Source organism: Cryptotermes secundus, unplaced genomic scaffold, assembly GCF_002891405.2.
Source record: "Cryptotermes secundus unplaced genomic scaffold, Csec_1.0 scaffold73, whole genome shotgun sequence".
NCBI classification, from domain to species: domain Eukaryota; kingdom Metazoa; phylum Arthropoda; class Insecta; order Blattodea; family Kalotermitidae; genus Cryptotermes; species Cryptotermes secundus.
The window spans coordinates 95,801-122,016 of record NW_019738871.1 but is presented as its reverse complement, the minus strand read 5'-3'; the positions used below and the strand labels follow the sequence as shown (position 1 = coordinate 122,016).

At 43.0% G+C, this 26,216-nt stretch overlaps 2 protein-coding genes across 5 annotated transcripts in view; one reads left to right on the top strand and one right to left on the bottom strand.

The window, feature by feature from the left end:
• Positions 1-26,216, top strand: part of LOC111871049 (chondroitin sulfate N-acetylgalactosaminyltransferase 2) — a 365,067-nt gene that overhangs the window by 278,594 nt on the left and 60,257 nt on the right. The gene's annotated exons all lie outside the window — the stretch shown is intronic.
• On the bottom strand, positions 1,994-10,690 carry LOC111871045 (E3 ubiquitin-protein ligase sina). 2 transcript variants are annotated; one of them, XM_033754082.1, is made up of 2 exons: positions 10,677-10,690; positions 1,994-3,061 (listed from the first exon to the last, which is right to left on the bottom strand). In XM_033754082.1, the coding sequence occupies exon 2, from the start codon at positions 3,049-3,051 to the stop codon at positions 2,293-2,295; it is 759 nt and encodes a 252-aa protein (XP_033609973.1). In that variant the 5' UTR covers positions 3,052-3,061; positions 10,677-10,690; the 3' UTR covers positions 1,994-2,292. The 2 variants fall into 2 exon arrangements, with proteins under 2 accessions (XP_033609973.1, XP_023719547.1); XM_023863779.2 differs by lacking the exon at positions 10,677-10,690 and adding an exon at positions 4,147-4,254.

The following is a 26,216-nucleotide window of genomic DNA, read 5'->3' as shown; positions in this document are numbered from 1 at the left end:
GAGCTATACCGCCACTCCCCATGCCTTCATGGCATAGTGCTTAATTAAGTACGATACTTTTTTACTTTTACCTTCTGTTTCGCGGGGCACGTGATAGCGTAGTTGGCTGAGGCACTATGCTGCACGCCGTAATGTCGCAGGTTCGATTCCCGTTGAGGTTATTGAACTTCTCAGTTGACCTAATCCTTCCAACCGAACTATGGCCCTGTGGTTGACTCAGCCTCTAACAGAAATGAGTACCAAGAATCTTCCTGAGGGTTAAAGGGCGGCCGGTGCATAAAGCTGACAACCTCACTGCCATCTGTGTGCCAATTGTCTAGAAGATGTGGGAGCCTCGGCGTCTCACGACCCTATGGGCCTCCACGGCCTGTTAGAGAAATAGCTTTACCTTTTTTGCCTTTTACCTTTTGTTTAGACCCTGAAGATTAAGTACCCACCTAAAAACTGAACACTGAAGATGGAGGCAGAATGTTTCTCCGAAACATCTGTGTCGCTTTTAAGACTACAAAGTGCCATAGTGTTGGAAAGCAGTGTGCAGTGACCATCTTGAAGACTTACATAATGATCTGGTTACATGTCTGTGGTTTCAGCAAACACGGTTTGCGAACAGTGTACACCCCTGTTTTCAAGTATGCGACCTGCTCCATATGATATTCCACAACGCGATTTCGGAATGCGCGATATGTAAGCGCTAATGTTTTCCTATCGCATAGCCTACGTTCCAACACAGGCCCTTGTTTAAAATTCACCGCACACACCGAGTTGAGGTGTGCGCTAGCCACACCACGCCGCCTGTGTTCTGAAATCGCAAGCTTGTAAAAGCAGTAACGCGAGTCAGGGTTCTTCTCCAATATTAAAAATCTTCATATCGTCACGTGATTGAGTGTGACTATAGACGCGGTTTGGATTGCTAATCGGGTTTATTGGACACTTTAACACACAGATGTAAGCAGGACAACTGAGGGGTCAGTGGAGGGGAAAGAGTTGGTTCGTGAGTGAGTTAGAGGACAGCTGTAACCGTCTGAGTCTGGTTAGTTCGGAAACCCAGAGGAAGGAAAAGGTCCGCTGTTGGAAGCCGCTAACAAACAACGGTTAGTGGAGACTGTAACAGATTGAGAACAGTAGTCTGTGTGTGACAGTGATCTGTAAAGAATAATCACGAGTTATGTGTGATAAAGTGACCAATAATTCCAATTGACAAACCAGACCACGGCTATAGTCACTCCAGTCACATGATAATAGTATTCTCACATCTACCTGCAGGTCTCTAAACTGTTTTCTTTTAGGAGTGCTGACTAAAATTGTATACTCATTTTATCACAATATGCATGCTACATGTTTTGCCAATCTCATCCTGCTCTATTTTGTACATAATTATAGGTTTCATATGATGACGAGCAGACACTGTTAAGTACATCGTTATGAATTTTACTATATTTTCCTTTATTTTCCTTCCTTTCCCTCCATGAATCCACCATTTATATTCTCAGTTACTAAGTTTTCTGTCAAATGTTCATTCATTAACGTAACTCATATTTATTTTCACTTGCATGAGTTAAAGGTTTTGGTTAACGCGTTTTGGTCTTACTTAACTACAAGTGACTCATTATACGCGGAATTTGGTTTCCTGAAAATCGACGCGGATATGTAAAACTGGCGACGCATTGAACTGAGCACAGTGAAGGAGCGGGGGGGGGGGGCCAACTCNCTAGACGAAGTCGGGGGAGCAACAAACAAAAACAAACTCCATGGTTTGAGTCAGTAAGCGAACTATACCGACCGAGCGCCTGCCATTTGTCGGCGAAGTTAGTGCCAAATTTAACGGATATAGGATGTCGCGTGGTCAGCGCAACGAATCCCCACGACCGTTAATTTCGGTTTTATAGACCGGAGCCACTATTTCCTTGAAATAGCTACTCAATTATCCTCACGAGGCTGAGTGGATCCCGTTCCAGACCCCACTACTTCTCAGAAAATGTAGTAGCGCCGGGAATCGAACCCAGACCTCTGGATCTGTAGCCAGGAACTCTGACCACTGGACCAAAGAGGCGGTCGAGTGAGGGGAGCTTCGCGCACAACTCACTGGGCATGCGCAGCGGCCTCTGCAGTAGCTGCTAGTGGAAAGCTGATGTTGCGCATGACACTGAAATAAGACAACAGAGATTGGAACACGCGGATAACAAAACAGTGTACAACGACAGTCACCTCTACTGAGTAAGTCCGGTTACACTTGTCTCGCTTTCTTTAGTGCCCATCTAAACACTTCGAGTTAATACCCTCAAGAAATATCACTTATCTGTCAACAGACGTAATTTCAATTTCAATTGGTAGCCCCTTGAACACACGTGTACAATTCATAACAAAATTATAATGGAAAAAAGCACAATTCCCATTTCCAAATATTTCCTGAATATCTTCCATGAAGCTTCTGGTCATCAAACTCATTGACGCTGTTTCCCTTCTGTCCGTTGTGGTGATCGTTATCTTGTATCTGAAGTCTGTTGCCCTCTCCTTTGGTCCAACATACAGGATGCAGATGTAGAATACACCGTCCTTAACTTTGGAGAAATACAGGAAAACTTCGCCAACGGCAAACAGCGCCCTACAGTAAGTGTAATTTGTGCAGACGATTGACTGCTTTCCCTTGACGACACTGAGACGCCCATGATGTTCAGATCGGATGTGGGCTTTGATATCAGCAACCGCACCTTCCCACTTGCAGTTATCATTTGATAGTTTTGCGAAAGGACACATATGGGAACCGTAAGGACATTCTGCTTGATGTCCTGATATCTCTTCTTGGAAAATGACTTTCTTACAACCGGATTTCCTGTAGATACACGGATACTGCATATCTCGGGCCAGCTTCTCGAGGGATACGTTCCTGGCGTTGATGAATTGTTGATTACAGGTCGGACACTTGGTCAGAACCCTTCTGCAGTTGCTGCAGATGTTGTGGCCTTTCTCGCACATGGTTATGGGTGACAGCATGTACTCCATGCAGACAGGACACTCTAGTTCCTGGAGGAGGTCCTTGGAAAGTGTGTCCATGTTCTTGTACCTGGTGACAAATATATACATATACATGAGGGACTTTTAGGTCCAAACGAGGAGGCAGAGAATTTCTGTAAGACGTCTGTAAGGACGAGGGCACATCAAGGAAACTGGAAACTGCAATTTCCGAGAATTGTTATCAGCCTGAGTGGAACACAATTGAATTGAGATCTCAGTAACATGTGTTCAACTCGAGCTGATAACAGTTCTCGAAAATTGCGGTTGCGTTGCGGTTGCCAGTTTCCTTGGTGTGCCCCAGCCCTAACTCTTACCATTTCGATGAGATGTGATAAACAGAAGACCGTACAATCAGCCAATCCAATTTGGATAATTCTCCCATCTGGGTCACCCTTATCAGTAATGAGATTACCAACTCAAGGAGATCGGTATGATGTGACAGGTTTCTATAAGGCTTTAGTCACGAGTATTCATAGATAGCGCTAGCGGCAGGCACAAAATTCTACATTTAATCCTATGCATTGGTTTTCAAGGTCTCGGTTTTCTTTGCTAGATTTGCTACACAAAATTTAAACCTCCCTTTCTATCTTAGATTCAGGTCTGTGCATGTTTTCTCACAATTGTTATTGTATATTTTCTTGTTATCTTCCTTAGACAGAGCGTGGTCTCAGGTTTCATATAGCTGTAGTTATACTGACATGGATCTGAGACAGTAAAATGCGGTCCGCGGGAATCGCACCCGAGAACGTCTGCTCTGGCGAAGTAATCTTCAGACTGTTATAATTATTTGTAGCTACGCCTTGTGAGTATCCAATAAATCTATTCACCATCCAAACCTCGTCTACAAATCACTAATACGCGTGACAATATATAATCACCTCAAGGCGCATGAGTGTGCGAGGTGGTGAGTAGCGTTCTTCTTGTGTTATGTTGCGTATCTTGTTTCCAAATGCTTAGTGTCGGACACGAGGATGTGGAACTGACTGATACTAAGCGAAAGGTTCAACAGAACGGTGCAACATAATCTTATGATTGCCGGTGAGCTGTTGGATATCTGTAAAGAACACCTGACGAATATAAATTAAAAAACCTTTACCGCAACTTTAGCCAAGAGAATTTGTTTTCAGAGCTTACCTAGTACCCGTGACTTCTCAGAAGCGCTCTGATGTCCACTTGCAACGTTCCGTGCAACTGAGCTCGCAGATGGGACGGATGAATGTGCCTTCGACCGCCGCTACACTATCTCTGCTGTACCATGGGAAGACCGTAAAATGAAGGACGATAATTTCCCTTTGTAATTCTGAAAGCCTTGTAAGGACTGTGAAGGTTAGAGAAGTAACTGCCCTTACATAGGCTTCCGTCACGTGACTCAAGGAATATTCATTATTGAACATGCCAGGAATAGAAACTTTATGGCACACCGACGATTATCAAGTGCGGCCTCTCAAGTTGTAACAGCTTGTAGATTGGAGTGAGCTCGACGTTTCAGAGGAACATGTCGCCTCCATTTTCAGGATTGAGTTCTGCTTCTGCTCTTGCCTTGCAAAACTTAATCTTTGACATTGAAATGGAGGCATTGCATTCCTCCGAAACGTTGAAGTTGCACTGGAATACGCGGTGTTACAAATCATCATCATTAGCACTATCAAAACAGCCCATTTTTGAGCCGTATCCTTCCTTAGAAAATTCTGCCAGATTTTACCCGGTTTTCAATTCTTTGGATTTCGCAACAACAATTTTTTTACAGAGCGAGGTTTTCAGCGCTGTGTCCAACCCCCAAACTGAAGAACCAGGTCCCTGTATTTATGTCCCCCAGGGACAGGGTGGCCCAGTTATACCTCCAGACACTGCATTCCCTTTTCGTCGCCTTCTGCGACTCGCAGGGCTACGGTGGAGGTATTCGAAGCGGCCTCCACACATACCAATACATAGCTCTGTGTGAAATGGTTTTCTGTATGTTTATATTTCACGAAATACGAAGACACACGTGTCCTCTCTGTTCTATGCATTTTAAGTTTGCACGCAGTATTTAGCCCTTTTGTCATCCAGAAGTCAGATATTTTGGCCATGTGTTGATCTGTGTTCGGCCTCAGTGGTCCAGTTGCATCTTCAGTGATCTTTACCCGGTACCTCGATCCGTGTATCTTGTATTTTCGTTATATTTTCAGAATTCTGTTTCTTTACATTCTGACATGCTGAACCCACTTGGGTTTGCATCTTGAAAATTTTCCCAATATCATTTCTCTTTTTTTTCTGACTACTTTCCTCATTTTGCAAAATGAAGGGAAGCGTATGAGATCACCTTGCTGTCTGTGTGTCTCCGCCATTTTTTTCTTTTTCTCTACGTTCTGTGTCGTATCACTGGAAATCAGGCGTTTAATTCTTTCCAAAACCTATTGCTAATTCTCTTAATGTCTCTTCATTCCTTTCATATTCTATCCAAGTGCATTTCGCCTTTCGGCTCATAGATTTCATTTAAGTTTCTGTAATTCTTGTTTTGTTTTCTGTTTTCATTGTCCGATACTTACGTCCATATAAAAGCGATAGAACTGATTCTTATTGCCACGTGATTGATTGACTGTATACGGGCATGGATTGATAATAGGATTTATTTAACTGTTACAACTCGTAACTACAAGTAATTGTAACAGATCACCAACTCACGCACTTTACGTTTCACTAGAGTACAGTCTGCTGTGTCTTCAGCTGTTTTCTGCTAATCTCTTCTAGCGGCGGATGTTCCCCTTGCTCTGAGTACCCCAACTGTCCCCGTGCCTCAGCTACCATCTTCTAGCTGCAGCAGCTCACAAGCACTGAACCGCAGCAGTCCTCTAGCTCACTCTCTGCACTCCACTCTCTCACTAATTCTCCTGCTTATAACATCTCGGCACGGACCGCACATAAAACACCATTCCTATGTTGCTGTTTGCGAACCGCTGCCTAGCAACGGTTGCTGTACAGCCGCCGCCTGCCAACGGGTTTACGTGCCACGGTATTTCAAATAATTGAAGATCAAGGCAAATTAGGAGCCGAAGGTTGCGCAGAACGCATATGGAAACTACGCGCATGTATGTTGAACTGTGTCGCTCCTCGCCACTGTTGTGCTATGTGTGGTAGCCTGCGGTCCAGGCGTCACGAATTGTCACCTCGGCACGATCCTGTACGACCTTGGAGATGCATATTGCGCCTGCGTGACACTCAGTAGTAGGCTAGTAATGTGACTCATTTCTTTGCAAATGTTCTGCCTAAGACTCGTGGATATATTAGAACAGGGGTGTACCAAAATTAATTTCATCTCCCCCCCTCGAGCCAAATTTTCTCATCCGAACTGCGCAAACATTAATCCCAAGGTGCCAGATGTCAGTGTCACCCCCCCCCCATTTCAAACGGAATTACAGACTCAGTACCCTCAAGACCTTGACATATGTCCACCATATGATAACAGGAAGCACCGATAGCGCAATCTGTATATAGGCAACGCGATGTTCAGATTAATCGAAATATACAAGGGTTAATGAAATGTTGGTATGATGATGGGGAAAGAGGTGGTGTGCACTGTAACATGTGGCCGAGGTGTGCTGGGTGGTATGTAGGGTCAAAAGGGTAAGGTAAAGTTTCTCCTGTGCTTAACTAATTAAGCACTACACCATGAACACGTATGGGGGAATTGATGTATAGATCCACATTTTCTTGACCTCGGCACTAGTTGCAGATGAGTGGTCAGCTCCACAACCCGGCCGCGCTACCCCTAGTACCCATTGGATAGGAGGCTGTGTGGGTCCCAGTACCGGTCTGAATAGCATGAAGACTAGAAAAATTAGCCTCTACCTGGACTCGAACTGCGGCCTCTCGGTATTCCAACACTTAGTCAGTCGCTATACCGACTGCGCCATCCCGGCTGTGTCCAAGAAGACTCTAAAAGTACTGTCACGTGACTCTCAATGGGGATTGGATTGGAGGCTGGAATTATTGTCCACTTTAACACACGATTCGCGACTTCATTTAATTATAGCGCCATCGCTAATTTCAACGCTTTACAAATCACTAGAGCACACGCTAAGTCTTTTCAGTCTGCTGTATCTTGACCAGTTGTTTCCTGGTAACGGTTCCTAACAGTGCAGATTCTCCAGCTTCCACGCTCAGTTTGTTGCGGGCTCTCAACTGCACTGACTAAGTCCTCTCTTCACAGACTCCCTTACAAATGTCTAACTTACAAACTTACCCGATTTACGTGTATAACCTGTTGGTAGGAACCCATAGAAACACCGTACATTGTTGCACTCAAAGTGTTTCCATGGCAACAAGTTTATTTGCGAAGGAGTTACTCAGTAATGGCTGCGTATACTTGCTTATTAAGAATCTGTTGCCTCACAGCGGATGTTGTTTCGTTGTTTTTTCTAGGCCGTTACCCAGCAATGGGCGTACACGCTGCAGTATTTTTCCGTTCTTTCTCTGCAGATGAATCGTTTAGAATAATTAGGACATGAGCTGCAGGCCGAGAATCGAAGTCAGGAGTCCCGGCATACTAAGCAGGAGCGATATGCACTTATCGGAGACGCCTGGTGACGCTTGAATTATTTCCATTGGCCCGGTGAGACGGGGAGTTGCTTTGCTCTTGAGGAATGATTAATAATATCCGATTTCTCTCCGTGAATGGCTTTTTCAATAACTCACTTTTGAGCCTCCATTTTACATGCGTCCTTAGAGCTCCAGAAGAAAATATCACGTTCTGATGAATGTCTTTCAGTATCAAGTTCTTTGTTCCCTCTACAGAAGCTAGCCGTTTACGTTGCGGAGTAAATCCACCGCTTCGATATGAACACAATCTATCTAACTCCATGGAGTCGAATCCTTCGTGAGAAGCTACCAGTCTCTCAGCTACTCAAGACTATCTCAACACTTTATGGAACCCGAAGTTTCTTCACCGTGTTCACTGGTCCTAATCCTGAGCCAGATGAATTCAGTCCTTATTACTGCAACATATTTCTCTAAGATTAGTTTTAATATAACCCTCCTACCTACTTTTAAATATTCCTATTGCTGCATATTTCTGGCTTTGCAATAAAGCCTTTGTATGCGTTCTTTTTGTGTCTCATGTGTGCTACATGCTTCACGCACCCCATTTTCTCTGACTTGATCGTTCTAATGAGATTATTTTGGGGTAGTCTGAAAACTGCATTGTTCGGTACCCCAGCTGTGTGTGTGCCAGACTTCACTTCAAAACAACTCTTGATATCCAATAAGAATCGCTTTGTTTTAAACTTTTTATTTACAAGTCTTATCAAGATGCGACGCCATGGAGGTAAAAAGCAGATACTGTGTGTGGTGTCACATTCTGTAGTTTTAATCCTGAATTTAAGCCTCTATTTAATGACAGATAAAAAAAATTCAGCTCTCAATTCAGTGTGACACTTATGTTACAACGACCTGTTTTCATTGTTGCTTAATCTTGTTGCTGTTTACGTCTGTCGCTTACTTTTCAATCTTGAAGATGAGGTAGCACATTTCTCCTAAGTATCAGTGAACTTGTACCAAACTACATGGCGTCACATCACAAAAGATAGCACTCTTCTCTGTACTGTTATCATTTATATTTTTACTGATTTTTTTCATTAGAAAATTAATATACAAATAGAGTGATGCCCAGACTTGCGAGTAAGTGACCTACACGGGATTTGGAGCTCAGGTTTTCTCGGCCAGAACCGACGCATCGACCGAGGAGCGTTTCACCGGGTTTCGGACTACCTTGCGTGTTTCCTCATGCACCTTCCCTTGTTCTTCTTCCATCCTTTTACCCTTCTTTATTATTTTATCTTCCCTCCTTCGGTTTATTTTCTGGCTGTAGGACGGGGAACCAGAAACTGTTGCGTGCTCCCAGAGGTCACACCGGCAAATGCGGCACAGAGCGGCAGATTTCGCTGGTTCACGGTACTGAAGTTAACCATGCTTTTCAGTCTGATACTGAGGCATTAAGGACAGGCACTGTTCGTGCGAAGAGCTGCGATGAATTACGGACTTTAAAATTGTGGTTGCGCTGTGAAATTTGGTCACAAACCATTTACAGAATCAGGGGTGAGCAAACTCCTACACTCAAGATGAAACCAGCATACATTTCGATTTTATGTATTAATTTCCTTGAAGATAGACGTGAGGCATGGGCAGTTGTGGCGTGTGTCTTTATGAGCCGGGATAGGTCAGTATAGTTACTAGGCTACGGAAGTGACTGAAGAAGATGTCCAGAGTCCAGACTCTGGGATCCATCGGAACTCATACATTGTCTACGGGGGGATATTTCCCTTAAGGTAAAACGGCCATGACGTCAAGCTGACTAGTCATGTCCAATGCCGAGGTTAGGAATTTCTAGGCGACAATTTTCAGACATTCTATATACGATAATCAGTTTAAACATAACCATTAAGTAAGTTATGGAAAATCAGTGACACAAATTATTTCTGCTCTTCGCCTAGGACGTACCCTACTTCTGTCGAATCTAATATTGTGACGTATAGACCCGTTGCTAGGCAAATATCTCGAAACAAAAAAGAGACAACAGCCATTGCTTGGTAATGGCCGGTAAACACGTCAACATTATGCGGGCTATCGCTAGGTAACCGTCCATAGCAATATAAAAACTGTTTAGAATAGTGCTTTCTGTTGGGTCCCCCCCCTCCCCAGAGCTATATAACGAGGACCCCACTCCAGCTGATTTGGAATTGAGTGAGTTCCGTTGCGGGATATTCGCCGGGCAGGAAGGACCTGAGCGCGGGAAGCTGAAGAATCTCCACTGTTAACATCCGTTATCAGGAAACGGCTGTTGAAAACACTGAAGGCTGGAGAAGACACCCTGAAATGATTTGTAAAGTATGGATGTCATAACCAAGTCCATGACCCCACGGCATGGAATAGAAAGAAGAACTAGTAACAAAAACTAATAGTGTCTAACTAGCGTCAACATTGGAGTAAATCACGTCTATCTAATTTAGAACTTAATAGAAATGAATATAAGCATATATCACGTCATACAGATCTTCTATGTGAATTGGTGACTTCATTGCTGATAATGGGGATCCAAATGGGAGAAAAGTCCAAACTGGGTTGGCTAATTGGGTTGGCCGAGCATGCCATATGGGCCGCTTCCTTGTATTTCCTATACCTGATGTGGCTTTCAATATCCAAAATCTTAGCTTCATCCCAGCCTACCCTATGTCCCTCTTCATAGGCATGTTGAGCTAGTTCATATTTTTCTAGAAGACCTTCATTTAGGTTATGCCTATGTTCCCGGAGCCGCACGGCCAGAGGTCTGCCTGTTTCGCCAATGTAGCTTCTGCCACATTCACAGGGAATGCTATAGACGCACTGTGCCATCTGTTGCTGATCTCTTTTCGGTCTAGTTTTCATAAGAGAGTTCCTACGTGTGTGTTTCGTACGGAAGGTGGTCCTAATATCATATCGATTACCTATCCGTTTAAACTTTTCAGAAACACCCTTCACATATGGAATATAAACAGAACACAGAGGGCTTTCCTCTTTCTTCTTTCTTCGGACGACTACTGCCCTTGGAATTAATGACCGAGTCATAGTCGAGAGTAGTCGTACAGTCTGTACTGTCGGTACAGTGTCTTGCAAGAACCAAGTAATCATCTATCCAGTAACTGGGATCTCACTAGGAACACATTATTCTGCTGGTATCCATGGGTTTAGTCCTCTTCCTGCAAGCCGTTGCCACTGTAATATCTTGAATTCCGTCACGACAGTTTCTCTACTCATTATCATTTAGTCTTTCGGCGCTCTGTGATCTCAGTCAGAGCCGGGACAGCGCAGTCGCTATAGCGATTGGCTGCTGACTGGGCGACAGAGGGATAAGAGTTCGAGTCCCGGTAGGGGCAAGAATTTTTACTTCTCTATGTTGTCCGAACCGGTTCTGGGGCCCACCCAACCTCCTATCCAATGGGTACAGGTGACTCTTTCCTCGGGGGTAAAGCGGCCGTGGCGTGAAACTGACATCTCACCTCAAAGTAGTGCCAAGGTCAAGAAAACGTGGATCTGTACATCCACTCCCCCATGCGCCTTCATGGCGTAGTGCTTAATTAGGTAAGCATAGGGACAACTTTCCTTTTACCCTACTTACAGGGTCTTTAAAAGACTTAATTGGTACTGACTCTGAACTACAAGCAGCTTACACAGTACGTTGAAATAAGTCATGACCGCCTATTTTCAGATCCTCACCTGTGCCATTCTTAAGCCAATCATTTGGGTGAGCATCCTAAGCAGCTGTAGCGCTATTTGCAGAACAGCAGTACCACGTGGTTCCCCCCACCCCATCACCCTCCTAGTGGGCTCTGAGTGGTTCGCATGGCGTGCGTGATAATTGCCTCGCAAATGAACAATTGATTGATTATCACACCGTAACACGTTTCTGTCAGTAAGGTTCCGATTTCATGATAATAACGGAAATCTGATCGTTGCCAACATTGGCTGGACTTGGCATCATTTTGTCCAATACACGCGTGACGTCATCAGCCTCATGCACGTCAGTAGCACTCGAAGGTTCTATGAAATGCAACTGAATTTAGAGCTGCACATATTCTGAAACAAAACACAGTCGCTCGGAATTGCTTGATTTTTGGACTCTGTTCATCGTCCCGTATTCTAGAGAACACAACGTTTCGGAAGCCTGAACTATTCCCGTCCTCGGGTGAGGGGGTGGGATCTGTTGTGTCCGTTAGAAAGAGCAAACCTCAACCACTAAACACAGATCTTTCTAACGGATCCAGCAGAGTATGTGCCTCACATCCCGTCACCCTGAGAATGGAAACAGAGTTGGTTTCCGAAACGTTGTGTTATGTAGAATATCGGACGATGGCAGAGTCCAAAATCCCAGTAGTCCAGAATGTTATACAGCATCGTCAGAACGCTTTTGAAATTAAAACTCGGTTTAGGGAGCAGGTTTATTGGTACATTTCTCAAAGGGTGAGCAGTGAAAGCGACATAATGTGATTATAAAATTATTTGTGGTTTACTTAACGAGAGTCTGCATAGCTCAGTTGGTATAGCGGGGGGCTACCGATTGGACGGCTTGGGTTCCATTCCGGGCAGGTGTAAGTCAGCAATATCTTTTACTTCCTCTCTCATAGACCAAACATTTTCATTTGGCTTATTTTGCTCTCAGTCACCCTAATATGTTTATTTTTATTGGTATTGTCACGTATCTGTGATTATAGACGGGGTTTGTATTGGTGACTCGATTTATTGCCCACTTATACATTCACGACTGGTAACTGCATTTTACAGATCACTGACACTCAAAGACTGGTCTCCTTAGTCTATTACAGTCTTCACTAACCGTTTCCTGGCAACGGATGTTAACACAGCTATAACAGTCCACCGAATTACACACTCCAGACATCACACATAGCCTGACTTTCGACTGAACACTCTTGCAACTGACTCGCGAACATTTCACACCGACCTCCTAGTCTTCTCTTCACAGCCTGAGTAGCAACTGACTAAGCTCTAAACCTCGTCTTGCTTATAGCCCCTCAGCACGGACCACACGGAAGACACCGTTTCTCTGTTGCTCTATCATTGTCATTTTCGGGTCTGTTGTTGCGGGAACGTGTTAAACGAGCCGTTGCCTAGAAACTGCTCTGGTATATCTACCTATCTCGCTGTTGTTGCATAGCAACGCCTCTACACGCTACAGTATTATCATCTTCGTCACGATTGACGTCTTCATCGGCTTCCTCTGTATTGAAGTACGTCTGGAAGCACCAGACGCGAAAACTGATGTTTTCAGTAAAGAGAATATAACAGTAATGTTGCCATTAAGAGCAACTCCTGTTCCTGATTGTAGTTCCGGCAGTTGAGTTGCAGAAGTAACCGGCTTGAAATTGAAATGATGGACTGAATAACTGAGAACGAAGACTTTCTTGCAGTTCCGCATCATTACGTCACAGACTTTGTAATTAAGCGAAGTGGTCGGCAGCCGGCGCCCTCTTCATGCATATAACGATCATTCTGATTATCAGTGGTCGTACCATACATCAGCTGCACGTCACTTATGTATCCCTTGGTAGTTATTAACCATCTTACATGCATACAACTTGCTTTATGAAACCTCTTATATGACTGGCGCACGCGCAGTACCAACACTGGTCATCTTCAGGGGTCTACATTTGCTCTTGAAACTGCTCAACTTCCGTCCCTAAGTTCAATTTCGGGGCCCAATATTATGTTCCTGGACGTACCCTTGTATGTCTTTATATGTTTGGATTTGCACTGTGTGTACCTTGCTTATTGTATGTATTTTGTTTTGTATTGTTCCCTTATGTTATAGTCTTTCCTTGTCTGTATCAGTATAAGTTGAACACCGAATTACAGTAAAATAATAATAATAATAATAATAATCCGGTATCCTGTTTTTATTTAAAACGCAGACCTGTTTCTGTTAGAAAACTCAACTTTTCGGAGACTGGGACTGTCTCTATCAATTGGGCCCATCTGAGTACGTTTTACACGAAGACGCACGTACAATCCCATCTCCTGAACGGTATGTTTTAAAATAAAAACATGACATTTTGAATAAAAAGAGGGCGATGGATAATGTCCAGAAATAAAATATTTGTATTAATGTTTCATCGTCACAAACTTTTAGATCTTGTTCGATTTTAGGGTACACTACACAGGACACAATAAGAACCGCCCTTCACCACAGGACACATGGGCGGACAGACGAGAAAATTCCCCCCAAAATTGAACTTACGGATATAAACAGCGGTTTCATCAGAAATTTTAGAAACACCTGAAGATGACCAATGTTGGTGGAAACATGTATTGTCCGTAACCAGTCATGCAGAAGAGATTTTGACGTTTAAAAAGCGAGTTACATGTAAGCCAGATAACAACTAACAAGGAATATAAGTTTCGTCTTGATTATTCGTTGGAAGAGACTGAGTAAGACCATTCAAAGGGCCGCGCCATAGCTCAAGCGGTTACTTGCTGGCTTCCTACCGCGGCGGCCCGGGTTCGATCCCAGGTCTATTCAAGTGGAATTTGTGGTGGAGAAAGTGGCGCTGGGGCAGGTTTTCTCCGAGTACTTCGGTTTCCCCTGCCAATATTCATTCCACCACCTGCTCCACAATTACCCTCACCTATCATCTGGGGCTGGTACAATAGGCCAGAAGTGGCCGCAGTACAAGGGACTTAGTCCCACCCCACTAGCAATAAAATGTCAGTTTGTACAGTTTTTAGCTCTGTTGAAATTAAAACCTTGCCAAGCCCATGTTCCGAATACTTTTAGACCGACAGTCTCGTTATGTGCACGAGTTTGTAACTGAATTAAGGACTCCTTGTAGGTTATGCTGCTTAACATCGCCTTGTTAACTCGACAGGGCGAAGTACTTTACGAACCAACAGTCGCTCACGTGGGCAAAAAGTTACCCTTTTTGTAGAATATTCTCAGCAATTCACATTCTGTTTGTNTCCATTTGGAAAAATGTTTAATCAAACGTTCTATGTCCTAATGAGAGCTGTACTTTATGTTATGTACCTAATTTTCGTATGCACCGTTGCTGTTATGAAATTCGATTTCAATTCCGTGTCTGTGTTGGTCATTCAGGACTTGATAGAATGAAGATTGGCAGGGGAAACCGAAGTGCTCGGAAAAAACCTGCCCCAGTGCCACTTTGTCCACCACAAATCCCACTTGACCTAACCCGGGATCGAACCCGGGCCACCGCGTTGGGAAGCCAGCGACTAACCGCTTAAGCTATGGCGCGGCCCAAATAGTCACTTGGTTCCATAAAATATTGACCCAAGTGGCGCAATCTTAAATAAGCAAAGGCCTCACATTCACACAAGATATTTGTGCCCGTTTCATTTTCTTCTTGATACCTCTCACAAGTGGGACTCTTACTTAGTCCCAGTTTGAAGAGGTGTCCTTTGAGGTGACGGCGTTCTGTAATTGTCCCACCATCCGTCGTATCAATGTTGATGGTAGATATGTCGAGAAATAAATATTTTGTTCATGTTCGAGATTCACGTGTTTTACGTTTTATATCCATTTGTGTCCTATTTGCTGGCAATCCCTCATACTACACTGTAGCATAACACGCACGTATAGACGGATTAAATGCACATCAACCCCTTTAAGTAATCCTTTATGTTTATGAACTTAATCCAAAGAACACATGATGTACTGAGTTACTGAGCTTTTTAACTTATGTAGCTACTTAATCACATTCCTTTTAATTAAATTTCTGCATGATAACTGTGCTGCATTCTGACGTAAAATTATTTAAATTGACTCATATTTTCACCGCCCTAGAAAACGCGACCTGAAAACATCGGCAACCTTCACCAGCGACGTATCACTTAATATAAATTTTCGTTCATGTTAATTGGATGAAACTTACCTCTCATTGTCCTCTGACGGGAAGTTCAGATATTACTATCTCTCCGTCACTTCCGGTGAAGGTAAAGTTAGCCCTGTGTCTTCTTCATAAAATGGAGGCATTGATCCACTATTCTTGACCTTGGAAGTAGATTGAAGTGATTGGTCAGCTTTAAGCCTTGGTCGCTTTAACACCGGTGCCCACTGGATAGGAGGCTGGGTGGGCCCCAGAGCCAGTCTGGGCGCTGTGGAGAAGATGAAATCCCTTTCCCCTATCGGGAATTGAACCCTGGCAGTCTATCCCTTTTCTATGCCGACTGAGCTCCGGTATTTCTGGCATTTATTGATTGTTTAGAATTGGGCATTTTGTTTTCAACCAGCAAGTTGGAAAGGACAGGCTCCAAGGTTTCTCTCTCTGATGTCACTAATGTACTGACGCAAAATGTAGGTACCTCAAGGCCACGCAGTCAGCGGGAGTTAAACTGTTTCAGTATAATCCCAAAGATATGTCTGTATGAATGTGTTGCTGTCCGTTCGTTAGTGCAAAAAGCAAACTGGGACTTGCATTACTTGCTGTCAGTCTGTACCCATACAAAATATATCGACTGCAGTAGTTGAAGCCTCCAATTCAAACATCGAAATTCTCCAGCGCTTTCATTCCAAAACTCTCCAATCCATTCTGGACGCACCTTTCTACGTAAACAGCCACAGGATCCATGAAGATCTGCAAATGAACACAATGCTCGGTGAAATTAAAAGCGGAATCCCAGATACGTAAGAAAATTAGAAAAGCACACTAATGCACTAGCAGTGAACCTACTGGACAATAGCGAAACTACACGTAGACTGAAAAGGTACAGCGTCCTACCTCTACCAGACAGACCTGAATAAAACTTGAGGACAATAATTAAAATGATACCTACGTGAACAAAAAAGTATATGAGTTACGCCACTGGACATAACTCATTCACGAGCCAGTACTTATTGAACATATACACTTACCGCTAACTCTGCAGATCATGTATAATACGTAAATGTGGGGGGGGAAAGTGACATATATACAGGATGTTTCACGATTTTAGGGCATAACTGCAGTAGGTGATTTCCTAGGTCTTTGTGATCAAAAAAGTTCATATAAACATATGTCCGATTTTGGACGGTTGCGGACTTATGACCGTTTTAAACTCAGAATAGAAGGTAACGATTACTGACAATAAACGGAACAAAATAATAAACCAACGTAATACATGATACATTTAAAGTATGACTGTAAAGTTAACTTCATGAAATTACCTTTAATTTGAATTTATTGGTGCTTAAAGCTGATTTTCGAAAATGCCACCGCCGGCCGCAACACAGGCTGCCGCTCGGTTGTGAACCGCGCCGGACATACCAACCCACCACACCTTCGGTAGCTCTCAAGTGTCGAGATAAGAGAACGGTCTGTCTGTAGCTGGCTAAAATTAGCGACCCGCCAGCTGACAGACGCGATTCACACGAGGGCGTGTACGGGAATGAAAAAACGTTCATAACTCCGTAACCGTCAAAAATCGGACACATGTTTACATGAACTTTTTTGATCACAAAGACCTAGGAAATCACCTCCTGCAGTTATGCCCTAAAGTCGTGAAACACCCTGTATATTTACTGAAACTCGGCGGAAGCATAACAAAAAACGTTTACAGATTTAGAAAAATCAGAAGAAACTTCGGGCCCAGGCCACGTCATAATAATCGAAGATGAATATAACAGTCTCTTAGGATGTGACACCGTACAAACTGGTAGATGTTTACATATATTTCGAAGAAATCTGTTCTCTTCGTCTTCAGAGTGTTCTTCTGTGATTCTGTGATTGGCTTTGGAACCAGAGATGTAGACCCTGTTGGAAATAATCGATTTATATCTGAAATAAAGGAATATCGATCAGTGAGGTAGATATATGTATGCAATCGCAAAAGAAAAACTTTCGTATTTTATTTTTAGTGCATGGAAACGTTCATTACTAACATCATTTTCATTAATAGTTATTAATATCGTAATTAAATACTCGACCTTATTTTAAGTGTTTGTTGGAATAAATATTTGTACTGCACATATGTAAATTTCGCCAGCCTCTTCATCCATGTCATGTTCGCGTTCAGCAGTTTGCTAACTGGGTAGCAAAACGCTGCATGTATGATTTATATTTATATATAATTGATCATGTACTTTGCTGCAGGTTCAATGTTCACATAATTAAAATTTTGAGTTTACTTCTCCTTTGTGGTTCAAAATATTAATAAACTGCATTTTGTTTCTATTTAAACACTTTTTGCATGAAATTAAATATAATATAAACATCGTGACACTGTCATTAATATTAACATAACTTCTAATTATAATTTGAATACGAGAAATATTGAGTTTATCGCAGGATTCAACAGGTGTAATGTATGAAGTATTTCTGATTTTAAATTAAGGTTTACGTGGGGATAACATCCTCTAATTGAGATAAACGTTTAAAAGCTGAGGTTATTAAAACTATAATTCACCCATTCCCCCTTCCATAGACTTTAATTTAAGCCAAACTGAAGGTAATAGAATCGTACATAAAATTCCATTACGTAATGTGAAACCAGCCAACAGCGCCGCCTCGCACGTGTTGCATAGCGAGTTATTCACGGAGCAACAGCGACCGCGTTGGAAGAAACCGCACGCCAGAACCGGCGCCTACCTTGAACCCCCCGCCCCCCTTTCTGATACAGAGTTCAGTAAAGTTTTCCACGGCGTTTCTCAGGTTCCGTACCTTCTCCACAAAATCTCGTTTAAAATAAACATTCGTAGTAGCTTAAAACGTAAAGTTGTCCATGTGTTTAACTAATTAAGCACTACATCATGAAGGCGTATGAGGAAGTGGATATATAGCTCCACATTTTCTTGACCTAGGCACTAGATGGAGGTGAGAGGTCAGCTTAACGCCACGGCCGCTTTCCTTCACAACTGAACTGCCAACCCTCATATCACTCTCCCATTTCCTCAATCATCAACTCACCTGGCCTGGGGTTCTTCTTTATATACCCCGGCGCGGACCCAACGGAAAGCACTGTCTCTCAACAATACTCCTATTTTTGGCGTTGTCGCGGAAACGTCTTTACCCAGCCGTTGCTTGCAATGGACGCCTTTTCTGGCTCAGCTATTCCGGCCTTCATGTCTCATGTCACAGTGCTTAGGCACTATAATGTTAATACTCCACGAAGTGACCTTCTCGGATAATCGCGTGGCCAGAAGATATTCTTCCTCTTGCTGGTCAGAGGTCCTTCAAATCGTATTCTGAGATCCGTTTAACGGTAATCAGCTCTGAGTTGTCGGGCGAGAAGTAGGGAGAGGGCTTTGTCTCCTTGATTTGATTGAAGACCAGAGTTTAGCGTAAACATAAGTGGCGCGTCATGCAGCAACGTCCTAAGGCACCGGTTCTCGAGCAAGTATTTCCAATAGCTGAGAAGCTAGAAACGTGGTCTGTTGCTATATAAATTAAAACACACAACATTTTATACGTGAAATAAATGTTGTAGAAAAAAGTTGCTATTGATTTACGTATTAAACCGAAATAAGAAATGACACAGGGGAATTTCTTTCACAGCCAATCGAAGAATATTTTTTACCCTTCATTTCTTCTCTATGCTTATTCTCCATGACAAGAAGGCGAAGGGTTGTAGCCCACAACGCCCGCCTACAAGCACTCAACGGATTTACTGAAGACATGAAAATAGTTCGTCACAAGACTGTGAAATATTTCTGAACAAAAGTGTAAACCGTTAGCCATGGAAGTAGGTGGTGGCCATAGCGGTCATCCTTCAAAATCAGTAATTTAAGTCATACCCTTTGTCTTTTGCATTTTGTTTATATACGGCATAGGCTTTTCTTTCTTATAAGCGGTTCAAAATTGTACGGTCTGTAGAGACATCGCCAATTCGACACGATATCTCTCTAATGGTTACTGAATACGTACGTATATCACATTGTCTGCTACAGTCAGAATGTTTGTGACTGCTATGTACGCCTCCTAGAAGCACTTCACGAAGCTCCCAGTAAAACTGATGACAATGAGGTGAAATTCATCCACTCTACGAACCAGGGTACCTCATACCTTGTGGAGGCTCCGGAAATGTGTTCAATCCTTTAAGACTGCATTTCTTCTAAATAATATATAAAAGATCAGTCCCTACCTCACAGGAAACACATTACATGACCGCTACGAAGCCCAACCGGTTAATGCTGTTTAGGGAAACAGTCGCTGTTTATTGTGAGAACCATACGGAACACACAGATACACTCTATGCAGAATGCAGGGTTTTGATATGTTATAGCAGGTGGTATATATAATGACCACTGGGTCTTAAGGGTTTAAAATACAGTATTGAAAGTTTCTAATGATAAAGTGAAGGACGATGATGCAACCTTGTTCCTAGAGTGGACACAGTATACTACACTACACGCAGTGAAGAAATTAGTTATACTGACCCGCCCTACAGGCGTGTTGGTTCAGTGGTCGATCTGTCAGGTCGCAGTGAGGTTCAGTCCTGTTTCTCATTTGGATTCGAGCCAACATATTCTAACTTTTGTTTGCTTATTCTTGTTTTCCATCATGAAGCCAGTGGATCTGTTCCTGAGAAAGGTTTCGTAATTTCATACTCGTTAAAACTGCCTTCAGTTCGTACAGAAAGCTTTATCTAATTATAATAAGCAGTTCCGGTTTCAACTTTCTCGCAAAGTGATGTAGCGCGTTTATTTATTTTGACGTTATTCAACTAAGTTTCCTGGCGTGGGAAGGTTAAGTTGCTTTGGATGAGACTGAAAGATGATCATGAATATTGAGTGGGAAGCACCAATGTTTTACTTCAAGATACTATCGCAGAATTCCATGAAGAGACTGAAGAAGATCCCTGAAAATACTTTGGCGTTGGATTAGTTTCCGGCAGGTGCAGGGATTGTTCTGTTTGCTACCACGTCCGGGCTGGTTCTGGGACCTTACATTGCAAACCGACAGGTAGTTTCCTTGGGGGTAAAGCAGCTTGGGCACGAAGCTGATAGCTCACTTTCATCTAGTATCGGGGTTAACTGGGTGTGTTTCTTAGCTGCAGATATTGACGGTAAACAAAACAGACAAACGAGTAAACATGTAAATAAATCAATCATCCTTGCAGGCATACTACTATGTCCCCGATATGCTCTCATGTCCTGTCTTCAGAACAAGCGGCCAAGACGAATCTTATAAAGAGATAAATGTATTCACACACATATATTCGTATATAAGAAGTAAAGCTATTCCTGTAACAGGCCGTGGAGGCCGATAAGGTTGTGAGACGTCGAGGCTCCCACATTTTCTAGACAATCGGCTCACAGAAGGCGGTGAGGTTGTCAGCCTTGCGCGCTGGCCGCCCTTTACCCCCAGGAAGATTCCTGATACGCATTTCTGTTAGAGGCTGAATCGACCCCAGGGCCATATTGCGGCTGGAAGGATTAGGTCGATTGGAAAATACAATAACCTCATCGGGAATCGAACCCGCGACCTTCCGGCTTGTAGTATACTGCATATATAAATATATGTATTTGCTCGAGCAAATTGGGGTCAAGCGGTAACGGGTTTGACTTTATTCAGAACGTATTCGGTTCGAACCCCGGCAGGAAAACCGACTGCTCTAAGATATCTCGTGATCCAGTGAAATGCTGGGATAGTACCTAAGATTAGCCAAGTGCCTCTTCCTTTCGCATATGTTCCAATTAATTCAGTACGATCCAACAATTCAACGCAGTAGACCAACTGTTATTGGCAGCGTTCTTATATAAACTGTAAATAAATAACAGATGAAATGTATTTATAAACAACAAAAAAGTATTTGTTGGTGAGATAATAACTTATTAAAACAAGTAAAGGTAAAGTTGTCCCTGTGTTTAATTAGTTAAGCACTATGCCATGAAGACATATGGGGGAGTGGAGGTATAGCCCTGCCTTTATTAACCTCGGTACTAGATGGAGGTGAGCGGTAAGCTTCACGCTCTTGTGGCTTTACCCGCGGGAAGAGAGCTCCGCGGTACTCATTGGATATGAGGTTGGGTAGGCCCCAGAGCCGTTTGGACGCTGTGGAGAAGAGAGAACTCTTGCAGTGACGGGAATCTTATTTTTTTTATTGCTAGTGGGGTGGGACTAGTAAGTCCCTTCTACTGCGGCTACTTCTGGCCTATTGTACCAGCCCCAGATGATAGGTGAGGGTGATTGTGGAGCAATTGGTGGAATGAAGACTGGCAGAGGAAACCGAAGTACTCGGAGAAAACTTGCCCCAGCGCCACTTTGTCCACCACAAATCCCACTTGACAATACCCGGGATCGAACCCAGGCTGCCTCGGTGGGAAGCCAGTGACTAACCGCTTGAGCTGTGGCGCGGCCCTCGACGGGAATCTTAACTGGACTGTGAAGCTTGTAGCCCGTCGCTATACCGACTGAGCTCTTATTAAAATTCCCCTGGTTCATATCCAGCGGTCGGCTTTTGTCGTCTCGTATATTCGTTGTTTGTTTAGCGACGCTTTCTTCAGCTCAGGTCATTCTGTATTGGAAAGGTTGTGAGAAGTAGGGTCGCGAGGACAGCCGGCATACGAACCGAAATTCGAGCCTAAATCTCCCGAATACAGAGCACGAGTACTTATAACTCGACCTAACATTTGGTGACATTTTGTGGTAATGAAAATTCGATTTTCATAAAAGCCTTGAAATTTATTCATCATGTGACCGACTATCAGCGTCTCAGAAAAGACCCTACATAATGGAGACTGTTGACTACTCAGTTTCGAAGAAATCTCATTCCTCTTTCTTCAGTATAAAATTGTCTAGTGTCCTGAAGATGAAGACGTTGCCTTATTCCAAAACGTCGGTGTCTTTCTACGAGACTGCATGGCATCACAACCCAGACAACAGCGATCGTTACAGTTATTCGCTTCTAGCATCACCACTTAAATGTGGCATGTAAAATTTCCCCCGATTAATTACAAGGATAACAAAGGCACTTAGTCCGTTCTAGCGTGCAGTGTCCATGGCTGTGTTCTGGAGCTGGAGTAAGATTGATGGTCCATTATCCTGATCTTTCCCGTCTATTCCCACTTATTCCTTCTTTCCCTTTTCTTGTGTTCTTACACCTTTTGCTTCTTTTTTTCTTCCACTTTAATTTTTGTTCATCATTAATCTCTCCCTTCTTCGCTTTTAAAGTCGGTCTATTATTAGAGTTTTCCTCCAGTCTGTTTTCATTTGCCATGCAAGCGGCCACTTCATTAGGGGCATACAGACCACGGTTACTGATAAGGTTTATCAGCATATATCTTCATTTCGTAGCGCTCACTGCAACAGTGGCACAAGCCTTTCCTTATAGCTACGAGGCTACGGACTTGACGATCGAGGAATCGAGTTTCGATTCTCGCAGAGGCAAGACGATTTTCTCTTCTCCACTTTGTTCAGACCGGTTCATGTCCAGTAGATACACGGGGGCTCTTTTCCCTGGAATAAGGCGACCGGGGCGTGACACTGAGGTTAAGAATGAGTGGGATTATAACTCCAGTCCCACATACATCATGGCATCGTGCTTAGTTAAGTACAGGAACAATTTTATTGTTCTAGCATGTAGACCCGTTGATAAGTAATGACTCTGTAAACAACGGCCGTTTCTAGGTAATGACCGTAAACAGCAGTAGGAATGGTGTTCTCTACGCGATCCTTGCGATAGCTACGTAGCGCAACAATATAAGAACTGCTGGGATTGGCGTTTCCTCGTTATATATATATATCCTTGACACGCACCGCTTAGAAAACACCGCTTCCAGCAGCTCTTCTATTGTTGCATATCTTCTGGGGCTAACACATGACGGCTACTGAAGCATTGCTTAGCAATGGTCTTGTTTACTGAGCCGTTCCTTAGCAGCGGCTGTCTCTGCTGGCTTCACAATCCTGATTTCAGCAGAAGTATCACAATATTATGTTTGCTATTAGTACGAAATTAATGTAGCAGTGTAAGTGCAAAGTGTAAGGGGATGTTAATTCTGCTTTGCTCTTCAGGAACCATTTATTAGATATAGCTGGGATAGCTCAGTCGGCATAGGGACTGGCTACGGGCTGGAGGGCCGAGGGGTCGGAGTTCGAGTCCCGCTAGGGACAAGATTTTCCTCGTCTCCACAGAGTCCAGACCGGTTCTGGGGCCCACCCAGCCTCCTGTCCAATGGGTACCGGGGGCTCTTTCCCAGGAGATAAATCGGCCGGGGTATGAAGCTGACCAGTGATCTCCAACTAATGCTGAGATCAGGAATTCGTGGAGTTCTACATCCACTGCCCCATATACCTTCCTGATGTAGTACTTAATTCGTTAAGCACAGCGACAACTTTTCCCTTTACCTTTGCAGGTGTTAGGGTCCTGAAGTGTAGAATTGGTTAGGTCTCGTTGGCGGACCAATTATTCTTCTGTAATTAAAGTCTGAACCTGGTTTTGCCCAAATGCATTAAAACGTGGCTTATCCATTCTAAAAGACCACAAACAAAGTATCCGATAGTTTTTTGTTTGCGTGTTTTTTCCTATCTACTCATTATACCAATTTCCATATAACTTTCATTAGGGATAACCTTGTTCTGTGTACAGATTATACAGAGCCCTGCCCTGACGCCCAGGGTCCTTGTGAAGATGGATTACATTGTGTATATCCCACCATTATATAAATGACTACTGGGACTTGCTGTTTTCATGAACCTCACACCAGTGCCCTTTATATTTTCAATTCTGATGCTTGTACGAGTATTGTAGTGGGACGTAATTATTTCTTGAATGTATTTTTGTTGTTAAATCAATTATCAAATAATGATTTCTAACTAAATTTAATTACTACTCAGAATAAGCAAAATTCACTTATACATTTAGTACATGTACATATCTTAATGAAAATGTATTTTTTTTTTACTTTAAATGACTTCTGAGTAGTGGATGATTTATATTAAAATTCAGTTCACAATAAATCAGGATTATGTTTATGAGTATGTTCAAATAAAGACATCAAAGGACTAACAGAAACTGTTCTGTAGAATTTGAAGTTCTCATAATGGTGGTTATGAACAGTTCTGTCTTCCGGGATACAGTGCAGCGTATTCCGTTGAAATCCAATCGACGTTTCGGACGAACATATGTGTTACTTGCTTCGTAATGTTTTCTTTCTTTACTCATTCTTCGACTCTTAAGACGGAGACGATAATACCACATGTATATACCGGGTTAGTGCCTCTAATTAGGCAACGACCACTTTTATCCACTTGCTTTCTGATCCATTATTCATCAATCGTCGTCGTAATTCTACGCCATAAAATCCGAGCTGTGGGATCATCGTAAAATTGCGTTTACATTTGCTTTTATGGGTTTACTTAACGACGCTATGACTAACTCATATTAATGACGTGTAATGATTGGATTACAGTGGGTAGTGAATTTGAGAGGAGGTGGACGGGAGCGGCCGTGGCCTAACTTAAGGAGCAATCTCGGAATTTTCCTGGCGGAACTGAGTAGAACTTCAAAATTTCACGATAGTCGGTGTCCTTGGCGAAATTCAAAACTAGACTCTTCCTAAAAATAAGCGGGGAGCGGTGCCGTTTGTAGCAGTTCACTCAATATTAACTTACCCATAAATAAATAGAATTATTATTTCTTAACGGTTACAGTGATCTTTGGAGTGTGTCAACCTGAGAGGCTATTATAATTACTTGTTACGAGTTGTGTGTGTAAGTGGTCAATAAATCCAAACCCCGTCTATAGTCACTCATTCGTATGACAATATTTACATATGATTTGGCAGATTTACGTTAAAATCCAGATATTAAGCATTGCTTATGAAGCACCCATTAACGGGCACAAACAAATGACACCGCCCACTGTGCTCTTGTCAACTGGAGCACTTTCCGTTGCTGTACAAACAAAACGAGAAAGCAGGAAAGTTATTTTTATCTGGTTCCGTTTCCCGACAGAATAAAAGTCTGCCGGATAAAATTCTGTGCTCTGTGTACTTTTTTGTGGAATGCTGCGACAGTGCAAACGGAGAATTACTCCAGACATGCAGTCGGTGAGGTTTCCTAACTCGCCTTCCGGATATTTTATTTCGAATGAATCATTTCTATGTTAAAGTGGCAGGCCAGTTGCCTCCACAGAGGAGTAATATTTGGTTCCAGGAATATGCAATTGAAGTCAAATTTGTAATTGACTCACGAACGGAAATTTTCTAACGCGGAAATCGAAATTAAAAATAATTATTTCACAAAGAAGAATCTGTTCGAATATTGATTGTTTTCTGGTGGCGCTTTTCTATACCGCTCTGTGATTCCCGGAAATTATCTCAGAAGCCACATTCTTGTCGCGAATGGAAGAGGATGAAATCCTACTACCCGCAATACACGCGCACAATACTCGCTGTTGGAAGACGTAAAACAGGAAGTCCCAGAGTTGAAAATATGTAAGCAGTGTAGCCTACACACACAACTGAATTGTTATACTTGTATAAATAAATTGTTGGTTTAGTGATTATTTAGAGGGTTCATTGTTGGTTAAGAGTCGATATAGCAACTGGCTGCCGGTCACGGTAGCCGAGCGGTCTAAGGCATGCACTGTCTTCGCTCGCTCAGAAACCGGGATCGTGGGTTCGAATCCCACTCAGGGCATGGATGTTTGTGTGCGTTTTTCTGTGTTTGTCTACAGGTAGAGGCCTTGCGACGAGCTGATCACTCGCCCAAGGAGTCCTACCGAATGTTTAAGATCTAGTAAACCGA